This window comes from Grammomys surdaster, unplaced genomic scaffold, assembly GCF_004785775.1.
Source record: "Grammomys surdaster isolate TR1022 unplaced genomic scaffold, NIH_TR_1.0 277, whole genome shotgun sequence".
Taxonomy (NCBI): Eukaryota; Metazoa; Chordata; class Mammalia; order Rodentia; family Muridae; genus Grammomys; species Grammomys surdaster.
In genome coordinates this window covers 1,289,590-1,300,656 of record NW_021604718.1, presented here as the reverse complement: position 1 = coordinate 1,300,656, position 11,067 = coordinate 1,289,590, and the positions used below count along the sequence as shown (strand labels likewise).

The following is an 11,067-nucleotide window of genomic DNA, read 5'->3' as shown; positions in this document are numbered from 1 at the left end:
GGGGGGGTGTGCATGTATGTGTATGTGTGTGTATTCGTGTGTGTGTGTGTGTGTGTGTGGTGCACACAGTCAGAGAAGTCATCAGCTGTCTCTCCCTTGCACTCTCAGTCCTACCCTTTCCCTCACCTCACTGAGCCTGAGGTGGTACTGGTGATCAGTGTGCCCCAGTGAGCCTCTTGCATCCACTCCTTTCCTCTCTCTCTCCCTGTCCCTCCCTCCCTCTTTACCTCCCTACACACACACACACACACACACACACACACACACACACACACACGACTTTCACAGGGCTTGTACTGGGGCTAAGGTTAGGCCTGGCACCAAAGGTTTTCCATTACAACTGTCAATGACTGGTGTCTGGAAATGAATGTGTGTGGGGTGGGGCCCAGGGAGTCTCAGAAGACTGGAACAGGCTGGCTGAGGGGCTGGTGGAGGGGCTAGCCAGGATGGCAGAGTCTGTTCATGCTCAAGTACTCTGAAAGGGAAATCTGGAGTAGATGGAACAAGGCAGAAATGGCTTCAGTGTCCACACATGAACACGTGGAGGAAGGCACACGGCCCCTTGCTGGTCCCACACACTAAGAACTGAAAGGTCTGGGGAGGGGTGTGACTAGGGTCTCACACGTGTGCATGGGGTGGTTGCAGAACAAAGCCGCGGGCACGCTGCACAGTGCCAGGCCTAGAGCAGGGGCCCCACGGAAGCCTGGTAAATAAACTGGCTGCAAGACCCTCCCCGAGGACAAGGTGACGGCTCATACTTAGCCACAGCCACAGCACAGGGGCCACAGGAGGAAGCAGCCAGATAGGCTAACAGACAAGGGAGAAGGCCATTAATCAGACAGGTTTGAAGCTTTAGTTGTTCTTGGCCAATCAGAAACAGCTAGAAGGTACCCTTTCCATCCCAATATGCTTTGCAGAGGAAAAAGGCGAATATAACAATGTGGGTTTAAAGACCTGTGAGAATGATGGGAGGATGTTGGGGGAATGTTTGACTTCACGAGTACCAGTGACCTAGGGTCTGGGCCAAGGATCACCATGGGGCCTGACCTCCAAACACTTAGAGGGGATGGAAAGCCAAGGGACACCAAGAACCCAACCATGGGAGTCCAGAGGTCCCCTGTCCCAGCATCTTTACAGCAGTGAACAAAGCCAAGGCTCAGGCCAGCAGCCCGCAGCCACGTCTAGAACCCAGCCTGACTCGGAGCTGTCCAACCTCAGGTTCCTGTTAGATTAAAGAGGGGGCCAGGGCCTCGAGTTCAAGGCCACACACATGGATTAGAGCCCAGCCCCCGCCATGGAAGTTGGGCTCTGAACCACCCAGAACTGGGTTTCAAAGGCCAAAGCCACAAAGGGGCTGTCCATAGGCAAAGGGGATTCTTTATACCCCAAACATCTTCAGATATGTTCCTCAGAATGTGTACATGGCTTCCTGTGGATGACAGAAGACAGCAAATCAGAGCAGGACAGACAGCCTCACTGTCTCCCTACTGCTGTCTGGGTACACTCTCAGAAGCTGGCAGAAAGAGCCAGGGAAAGTGGCAGCATACACACACATGCACACATACAAACACATATGTATACACACATGCACACACACAAACATGCATGAACACACATATGCACATATACATCAGCTCAAGCACACACAAACACACACACATGCACACATGCATACACATGCACACATACACAACACATGCATGAACACACACATGCCCATACACATCTGCTCAAGCACACGCACACACACACACACACACACACACACACACACACACCACACCAAACAGTGTGCAGCCAATGGGGACGGGATTTCCAGAAGCTGCTGAAGCCAAAAATAGGCAGACACCCCAAGCTGAAGTCACAACAGTCTCTCCTGTCTCCCCGTACCCCTGATGGAACCTCCCGACATAGCAGCCAGAGCTGGATCCCAAACACTGGGATAGCCTTCCTGAACCCAAAGATGAAGCCCTACAGCGCCCTCTGGGTGCCCCCTGAGCCCCTCTGGGTGTCCCCTCCTGAGTCTTCAGTCCCTCCCATGCCTCCTCTGAGAGAGATGGGCCTAAGTACTCTTCAGCCAGTGTCTACACTTAAACAGTGTGAGGAAGGGTTTGTAATGTTTGGTGTGGGGATGGGGGTGGGATGTGACCAGCACAGGCTGGGTTCCATCAACGATGGAGCCACCCTGAACACGAGTTCACAGGCCAGAGTCTCATGGGCTGACAGGGGCAACAGTCTCCACCTCGGGACAAAGCTCCTGCCCCAGTTCCTTCAATCTAGCTGTGTGGCCTAGGGAAGACCACTTACCCTCTCTGGTCTGTCTCTTTCTTTGAAAAGGCTAACATCATACTCCTCTGAAGGACCCAGAGCCATGTCCGAGGCAGAGGCCTGACAGGCTCACCACCGTGAGGAGACTTCTCAGCCTGTAAGCAAGAGCCACACAGCCCTCCCCTCTCCACCTCCCTCCCCCGCAGCCTCCCACCGCCTCCCAGGTGACTTATACTTCAGAGGACAAATCAATACAGTATGCGGCCAAAAACATCTTTAATCTTTCTCGGGGATTAGGCTATAAGGTGCTGTGGCCTCTTTCTCCCAATGTTCAATTCTGATTTCAATTTGGCCTGCTGGAGCAGTTCTCTCTGTCCCCCGCTCCCCCTCCCTCCCCTGTCTCCCTCCCCTGTCTCCCTACCCCTCCTCCCTACCCCTCCTCCCTCCTCCTCCCTCCTCTTCCTCCTTCTGTGTATCTCTCCCTCTTCACCCACCAGGGCTGTCTTTAAAAAAAAAGTCCCATTTAGCATCAGGGCTAGGTTGGGGACCCAGGGTTGAGGTTGTCTCAGGTTAACCAGGAGAATCGAAGGCCATGTGCACAGCTGGACAGCTGGACCTCAGAGGCATGGGACAGAATGCAGAGGCGGCCATGTGAGGGGCTCCTTGCCAGACAGGAGGGTGGAAGAAGCCAGGGCCTGGGGGTTCATTGCTTCTCTAGACTCTGAGGTCCTTTCACTCTTCTTCCCAGTTTCCTACACCTGACTAGGAGCTTGAAGAAGCAACCCATGGTCCTGCTTTCAGCTAAGCACAGCACACGCCGGCTTCTCCTGTGCCTGCAGGCTATACACACAATCTTACATGTGTCCTTGTCACACCCCAGCTGGCCATGGACCCCAGCAAGGGGAGAAGACAAAGCAGGCAAGCACAGGAAGCCAGTTGATGCTACTTGCCCTGGAACTTGAGGTCGAAGCCCACACCTGCCTCTCTGTACCGTGTGACAGGGTATAAGCCTCTGAGGCTAGCCTGCTCATACAAATGGTACCATCTCTACATAAGACAGGGGCCACCCAGACAGCTGGGGCAGCACATGATCTAGCACCTCCAGCCCCCCGCCCCCAGCAGGGATTCAACTCTAAATCCTCTGTCTCCCCCTAAGTAGCACCTTGTCCTGAGTCCTATGGAGGACACTTTGTGCTTTTAATAGCATGCTCGTTCAGGGCAAGAGCACAGCGTGGCATCTATCATCCCAGGAAGAGAGAGAAAAGAGAGAGGCCATAGCTCCCAGACTCTGACAAGGTCCCAACATCCCGTCCCTCAAATACTTGAGACCCTAGAAAGTCCGCACAGCTGGGCCTCCCTCCTGTGTTTTCTACAGAGTTAGAGAGAACCCCACTTCCCACTGCCCCTGCACCGGGCTGTGGCTCCCAGGCAGCTTTTCCCAGTACAATTAAAGGGCTTATCAGCGAACTCTTGCAGGATTATGCCTGCAGGCCATCACCATCTTCAACCTCTGGCCAAGCTGCAGTTTTAGGAAAGGCAATTAGAGGTCTGGGCCCTGCAGGTATAAATATATACTGGCCAAGGTCAAGAGAAGCATGAACTACTTAAAGCCCACAGGATGAGGCTCTCAGGGGCACCAAGGCCTCCCCTGTACTCCTCTGTTCAGGGGACCCTAGGAAGCCACAGGATCCAGAGTCCCTCCCCAGCCCACAGCCACCTCTGAACTCTCCTGACACCCCTTCAGATGGATAGCTGGAGTCCCCATCTTGATGTTAACCCTTGCTGTGCCAATGGCTTACCCACTGAAACCTCCAGGGCACCTGTCACAGGGACAAGTGAGAATAGTCATCTGCCCAATGGTTAAGGGAGGGGGGGGGGGGGGGGGGGGACACAGCCCACCCACTACGGAGGGTACCCCAGCCTTGAACATTCCCTGCTTGAAGAGCCTCCTGCTGATCGCCCGTGCAACTGGTCTCTGATCCCCACCTAAATAAAAACCCTCTAGTTTTCCTTCCTTCCCTGCCCACAATAGGACAGGGATGTCCTACAGATATCCCTCGTAGCCTTCATCCATGATGGGAGCATACAGTATGCTGGGGTTGGGGAGAGGGGACACCAGACAAACCCAGCTCAGAGAAGAGCGAAGAACCCAGCAGCAGCGGGGGCCCATCCCCACATGCGACTCACCGTTCTCTCGGGACTTCTGGATAAAGGCCTCCACGCCGCTCTCGCCGTAGCTGCCCTCCGAGGCCAGCGTGGACACATAGTTCCACTTGAGGGCCCGGACGATATCCACCATGGCCTGGGCCTGGTATGTGTCCGAGGGCACCACCCGGGAGAAGAAGTCGTAGCGGCTGTTGTCGCTCAAGTCAGGAGCCGTGGACGCGTAGCTGATCTGGGGGATCTGGGGGTAAGAGGACACACAGATTGATAGGCAAAGTCACAGACGGGGCACTTGCTTCCTATCTCCCCCACAGCTCTGGGACCCTTAAACCCAGAGTCACCCCTCCCATGGAGACACCCCCCCCATATCGATCCTCTGATACTGAGAGGATATTGTCCCAGATACTGAGAGAAAAGGGAACAAGAGGTAAGCCACCCCTACCTCCAGCTCTAGTCAGAATCTGAGGCCACCTACTTCCTACGTAATTTTACCTGGTACAGGCAAGGCCTGGCCAGCAAGACAGCACTGAGCTTGCCTGTGACCCGAGGAAGACTCCCAGCTGGCCTCATGGGTTCTATGACGAATGGTCTCCAGGAATATCCCAGATACAAAACACACACATGGCAGAGGTGGGGCACTTGAGTATGCACACACATGGCCGGGAAGGGGGAGCATACCTGGAGCCTCAACTTCCAAGTCCCTCTAGTCATTTCCCGGGAGGCTTTGTCGCTATGGTTCCCAGTGGCCTGTCACCTGTCTCCTGCCCAGTTGGAGGACACAGCCTAGACCCCAGACCTCAGATGTTTCCCCATCCCCCCCAGGTGGCCAGAGCAGCATCCTCTGAGAGGTCCTTTCTCTCCACTCCTTGGGTACAGGACCTGGAGAGAGGCAAAGCCACCTCACAGGGCACCCTAGGCCTCTGTGCCTGCCCCTACCCTCCCAGACAAGGAGTAACATAACCCAGTACCATTAAATGGCATCAGCCTTCTGTGATTGTACAAGAAAAGAGTCATGTGACCCTCCTCACCTGTCCCCTCCTCTCCAACAACAAGGAAGTCACAGCCCCCATCACCCTACCCCTGCTCGCTCATAGGGGCTTTTAGCCACCACACAGACAGGCGAGGGAAGGAAGGCTCCTACATGGAGCTGTTCTGTGTCCTGTAAATGTCCTCCATAACCAGCCTGCACCCCATAAGCTAGAAGCACCTCCACCCACAATGACCAGCATTAAATCTCCAGATGTGGTCAGAGGTCCCAGAGGAGTGACTACCCCAGCTGACTATCAGTGTTTAGAGGTTTGCATTGACATACTCGGGAGGAAGCTGGCAGTGGTGGCTCACGCCTTTAGTCCCAGCACTCGGGAGGCAGAGGCAGGCGGGTCTCTGTGAGTTCAAGGCCAGCCAGGGCTACACAGAGAAACCCTGTCTTGGGTGGGGGTGGGGGTGGGGAGGGGAAAAGCTAGAGAGGAGACAACAAGGTGACATCCAGGGCCTGCCTCACAGGAACTCTATGGGACAGGAAGAACAAACCAATTAGCACAGCGCTGATCATTGCTAGCTCTGTGACAGCAGGTCTGTGGGCCTTGCTGCCCTATTCTCTACGACGCCTTTGTACGTGTCCACAATGTCCATTTCCCTAAAAAGATTGTTATACAGAATAAAATCAAATCCCTGCCACCTATCACCAACCCAACAGAACGCCATGAATCTGGGGCTACACTTCCTCCAGGGGAGCATCCTGGGACCCCACCCTTTCCTCATGCCTCCCAACCAGGCTATGAGTGACAGACCCCCAAGTATCCTACTGTTAGGCTGGGACACACACACACCCATGAGCCCCTCCCCCCGGAGTCAGCAGCTTCACACCAGGATTGGTCCCAGGCATGTGGCCGCCATCACCCATTCCCACAAAGGTAGAGAATCAGCATCAAGCTCCTGCATGGTGTACAGCAGGAAAGCCAGGTGCTGAACTGTCCCCAACAGTCACCATGGCCCTGGGAGAGAACACCACTTTGTGACCAGGCCAGTGTATGGGACAGGAGACCAGTCCCTCCTCCCTGCCACCTCCCAGGTTCTGACGTTCCAGACCGAGGTTGGGGATTCAAGTCCAGCTCTGCAGCTGTCTACCTCGTAGCACTGAGCCCAGTTCCTTCTCCTCCCTAGGCCTCAGTCTTACAGAATGGGCGATTAAGAGCTGCTGGTAATGTGGGGAGTCCCGGGGACCCCAGGAGCAGGCCTGTGGCTCTCTGCAGTGTTCTGTGTGACCCCTGCCCTGCCCCCTGTACCCCCAGATCCACCCTCTCTGCCTGTACTCACCCAGCTCCCTCCACTGCCCACCGCCCTCAGGGAAACATCCTTAAACGCCTGCACCCTCTGAGGCTCCCTCCCTCCCTCCCACTGGCCCCATCCTGCAGCAGGGGAGGGGCAGGGGCACTGTGGGCAAAGCTCCCCCCCCACCCCGGTCTTAGAGTCTGCAACAGCAGGTGATTCATGCACACTGATTCATGGGCTCACCCCTAGCTCCCCCTGTCTCAGACAGGATGCTCAATTAGAATTCTCCTCACAGGTGACCCTTCTCAACACGGCAGCCCCAAAAGACTCCAGCCAGTCCCCCTCAGCCTTCCCCTGCCCTAGCCATACACAAAATACCCACTGGATATGAGGCTTGCCCTGTTCTGTGTCTGAGGATGCTGCCCTGGGGTGAGGCCAGCATCACAGTCACCAGGGTCACTGGCCCGTTTCTACTCCCAGGGCTCAGTCACTGTGGTTCACGGACTGACTCACAGACCCAATCCTTCTCCACACTCTGCACGGTCTGACCTCACCTCTTCCAGTCAGCCCTCCCGGCTCCTCCAGGTTCCCCTCAGCCTCCCATAGCACCAAATGTCCCCTGTTCAAGTCGCCTGTGCCATCAGAAATACGAAAAGGTGGGTGACCATCCAGCCCTGAGCTCTGGCGGACACTCCTGCTCCCTGGGAAACAGGAGGTGTCCACGGTCAAGTGCTACTTAGCTAGGTCTTGAGAGTTAGTGTTAGAGTTAGGTTTACGGTGCTCAGGTGACACACAGTGTGTCTGCCATCGGCCCCCAGGAAAGCTTTGTCTCATGCAGGTGACCAAGAAGGAAGAGTGTGGAAATTCTATCCTCTGCACCCTCTGCCTTCCTGGAGTGACTAGGATGTCCTTTCCACAAGACAATTGAAAAGCCGCTTCTGGGCTTCAGCGACAGTCAAGCAGGGATCCCGGTGCTTCTGTGTATGCATGCATGTCCCAGAACACATGTGCTGAGTCACCTGAACACATGGCTATGTCACGCTACGTCACACAGACACTGCACTGTAGACTGCAGAGTGCTACTAGGTCAGTGGACACCTGTCCCTGGGTCACGTGCCTAGCCAGGGGAGGGACAGACAGATCTGCAGCGGGAGGAGCTGGGCACAGAGGCACTCCTGAAATCCCAGCACTTGGGAGGCAGAGGCAGGAGGATTGCTATGAGTTCCAGGTTAGTCTAGGCTACATAGTGACACCCTGTTGAAGAAGAGGGGGAAGAGGGGAAGGAGGGGAAGAAGGGAGGGAGGAGAGGAGGGGAAGGAGGAGAGAGAGGAGGAGGAGAAGGAGGAGGGAGAGGAGGAGGAAGAGGAGGAAGAAGAGAAGGAAGAAGAGGAGGGGACAAAAGAGGGATGAGAAGACAGAGTGTAAAGACTGAGGCCCCTGCCATGGTGACATTGGTGACAAATTCTAAGGAGCTGTAGGTGTATTTGAAGAATGGTGACCTGCCTAGGGAAACCAAAGATAATCTTCATGCACATGTGTTTGCATTGGGGTGCTTACGTGTCCTTAGGACTACAGCAGGCTCTCACCCCAACAGTCTAGGCAAGCCGACCCTGACCAGTACAGAGGGAGGCTCAGCACACTACAGCTCAGAGGCCTAGGGAAGCCACCACTGGTGGCTAGAGGGCAGCTAAATTAGGACATGCCTCATCTCAGAGCCCAACTAAAGTGCAGTCCCCAAAGTCTCTGGAACCATTCGGAGCAGTTAGGGTAAAATCTTAGCCCAAGGCAAGCTCCATAGGGGTCTGACTTGTTTGTAACAGCAAACACTTAAGGCCTGGAGGACAGGGACAGAAGACCTTCATTCCTGTTGGGTGGCCCCTGAAGGATCTGCAGTGAGGGTCTTGCATGGCTGATCACTTGGCTCTGGCACACCAAGTCACATGGAGGTTTTTTTTTTTTAACCTCCACAGACAAAGGCCAACCCCAGCTCTGGACACTCTGGGTCCAGTTACACACTCTGCCTGGCCCAGGCTGCCTCTACCAGGCTGCTCTGCCTGGCCTCTATCCAAGGCACTTCCTGGAAGCCAAACCCAGAGAACAAAGCTCTCCTGCTCAGTTCACTAGTGCAAACTCCAAGGTATCCTAGTCCTCCTCTGCCCCGGAAACCAGAAGCTGCGTCACACAGGTGCCTTTTGCTCCTCTGGGGCCTGGAGAGTATTCCCATTGTGACCGGGAGCACGTGTAAGAACTTTCAAACTGCCACAGTGTTGTGGAAAATAAATTCCGTCCTTTGCCTCTGTGGCTGCCACGCTCTCACACATCCTGGTGGCTCATCGTTAACCCATTCACTCTGTAATGGCTTCCCGAGCCCCTGCTGTGTGCTTTACCTGCCAAGCTCTGGGAGACACTGAGACTGGGTGAAACTGATCCCGGGAAGCACAGGAGACAGAGGCAGTCACCTGAGCAATAAACACACAGGTATCTAATGGCAGGTGCCGCTCACAAGCTACTGCCCACGGCACCAATTCTCACCCTGTGGTACACGTCACCTTTACAACTCCCTGACCCTGTGTTGGCCAGGTCACATGACATGTCCTGCTCACTGAGTCCGGAACAGGGGATGCATGTTGCCTCTGGGACAGAGCGTGCCACGGCAGGTAGAGGACACTCCGTGGTCTATGTACCCCCTGCTATGGTCACCAGCAAGGTCGCAGCCTGACGTGGGTTCCTGAGGCAGGACGAAGCACTCTGCTTGAGTTCAGCAATGGACTGAGCCTACAGATCCCACCCCGTGTTGACTTGTACGGTCGGCAGTGACATGATTCTCCGACTCTCAGTCGCTAATAATGGCTGGCATTTATCTCTGCTCCAGAACTTGGATGTGTCAGGCTTACTCTTAGCACACTTCTCGGCTAGTAGGGGACAGGCTAGATTGAATTGGATTCGTTCCGGAAGACACGATTCATAAGTATTAGCAGAACCAACGCTGCTTAGATGCCCTGAGAGGGCTTCTATGTGTAACGCCTTCAATCGCCTATTTAAATCTTCACTTATCTAAAACTAATCCAGAAAGGTCAAGTTACTTACCCAACGTCCCACAGCTCTTGACAAGCCAAGGCAGGATTTGAACCCACTTACTCCGGAACCCATACCACTAATTGCCATGTAAAACTTCAGTCTCCTCTGTACAATGTGCCTAAAACACGTGTATCCACACACAGAACATGCATGCACCTGTAGAATCTGAAGCTGGGGCTTGAAAAGTAGCTCAGCTATTAAGAACGCTGGCTGTACTTCCGCAGGAACCGGGTTCAATTCCCAGCACCCATAGGGTGGCTTACAATTGTCCAGTTCCAGGGGGATCTGGCGCCCCCTTCTGGCCTCCATGGAATACACAGGCAAACATGCAGGCAAACACCTATGCACGTAAAGCAAAACCAAATAATTTGCAAAGTAAAATAGAGCTGGGTGAGGTGGCGCACGCCCTTAATCCCCTCACTTGGGAGGCAGAGGCAGGCATATCTCTGTTTTAGGCCAGCCTGGTCTACACAGCTAGTGAGACCTTGTCTCAATAAAACAAAAATTAAAAATTAATTAATTAATTAGAAATTGAGGGTGATGCTCATAGCCTCCAGTGACAAGTGGCTGCCAGAATCTCCCATGGGTTAGTGAGTGGGCAGCAGAGGAGAGAAGCTGTTCTCCTGTGTTCAGCTCTGCCTCTCCTGCTCATCAATCTATGGGCTGAAGTGTCCATCTGTCTCTAACACAGAGGACAGGGCAAGGCTGGCCCGGGGGGCCCCAGAGGGCTGTGCAAATGGCCTGCTTTGAGCAACAGCTAATTTCTAAATGTAATTATTAATTTCATGCTTATCGTATGCAAACCTCTGCTTCCCAGACGAGATGAAATTGATTTAATTAGAAATTCCACCATCAAGCCATTTGGATCTGAGCTTTTAATTAGGGTCTCCAGCAGCACCCTGCCCCCCAGGCTTCCAGAAGGGACTGTTCCCTAGGAGGACACAGTCTACAGCTGCCAGTGTCCCGCAGGTCAGGACAGCACCTGTCACAGGAATCCCTCACAGCACAGCCTGAGCTATGGGTGGGCCTCTCTTTTCTCTTAGCAACATAGTTACTTTTCTATTGCTGTGATGAGACACCAGAACCAAGGCAACTTCTAGAAGAGTTTAGCCAGGGCTTACAGTTCCAGAGGGTTAGAATCCATGTCTATCCTAGCCGGAATGTGGCAGCAGGCACACAGACATGGCGCTGGACTGGGAGAGGACATCTCAGCCACGAGCATGAGGCAGAGAGAACTGTGAATGGTGTCAAATGGTTTTGTTTTTTTTTTTTTTTTTTTTTTTTTTT

The 11,067-nt window shown here is 54.1% G+C and overlaps 1 protein-coding gene across 2 annotated transcripts in view; it reads right to left on the bottom strand.

Moving 5' to 3' along the window:
- Positions 1 to 11,067, bottom strand: part of Grm4 (glutamate metabotropic receptor 4) — an 89,626-nt gene that overhangs the window by 43,188 nt on the left and 35,371 nt on the right. For both annotated transcript variants that reach the window (XM_028777033.1, XM_028777034.1), the window contains one exon: positions 4,456 to 4,672. In XM_028777033.1, the coding sequence (XP_028632866.1) occupies positions 4,456 to 4,672 (217 nt within the window). The remainder of the gene's footprint in view (positions 1 to 4,455; positions 4,673 to 11,067) is intronic.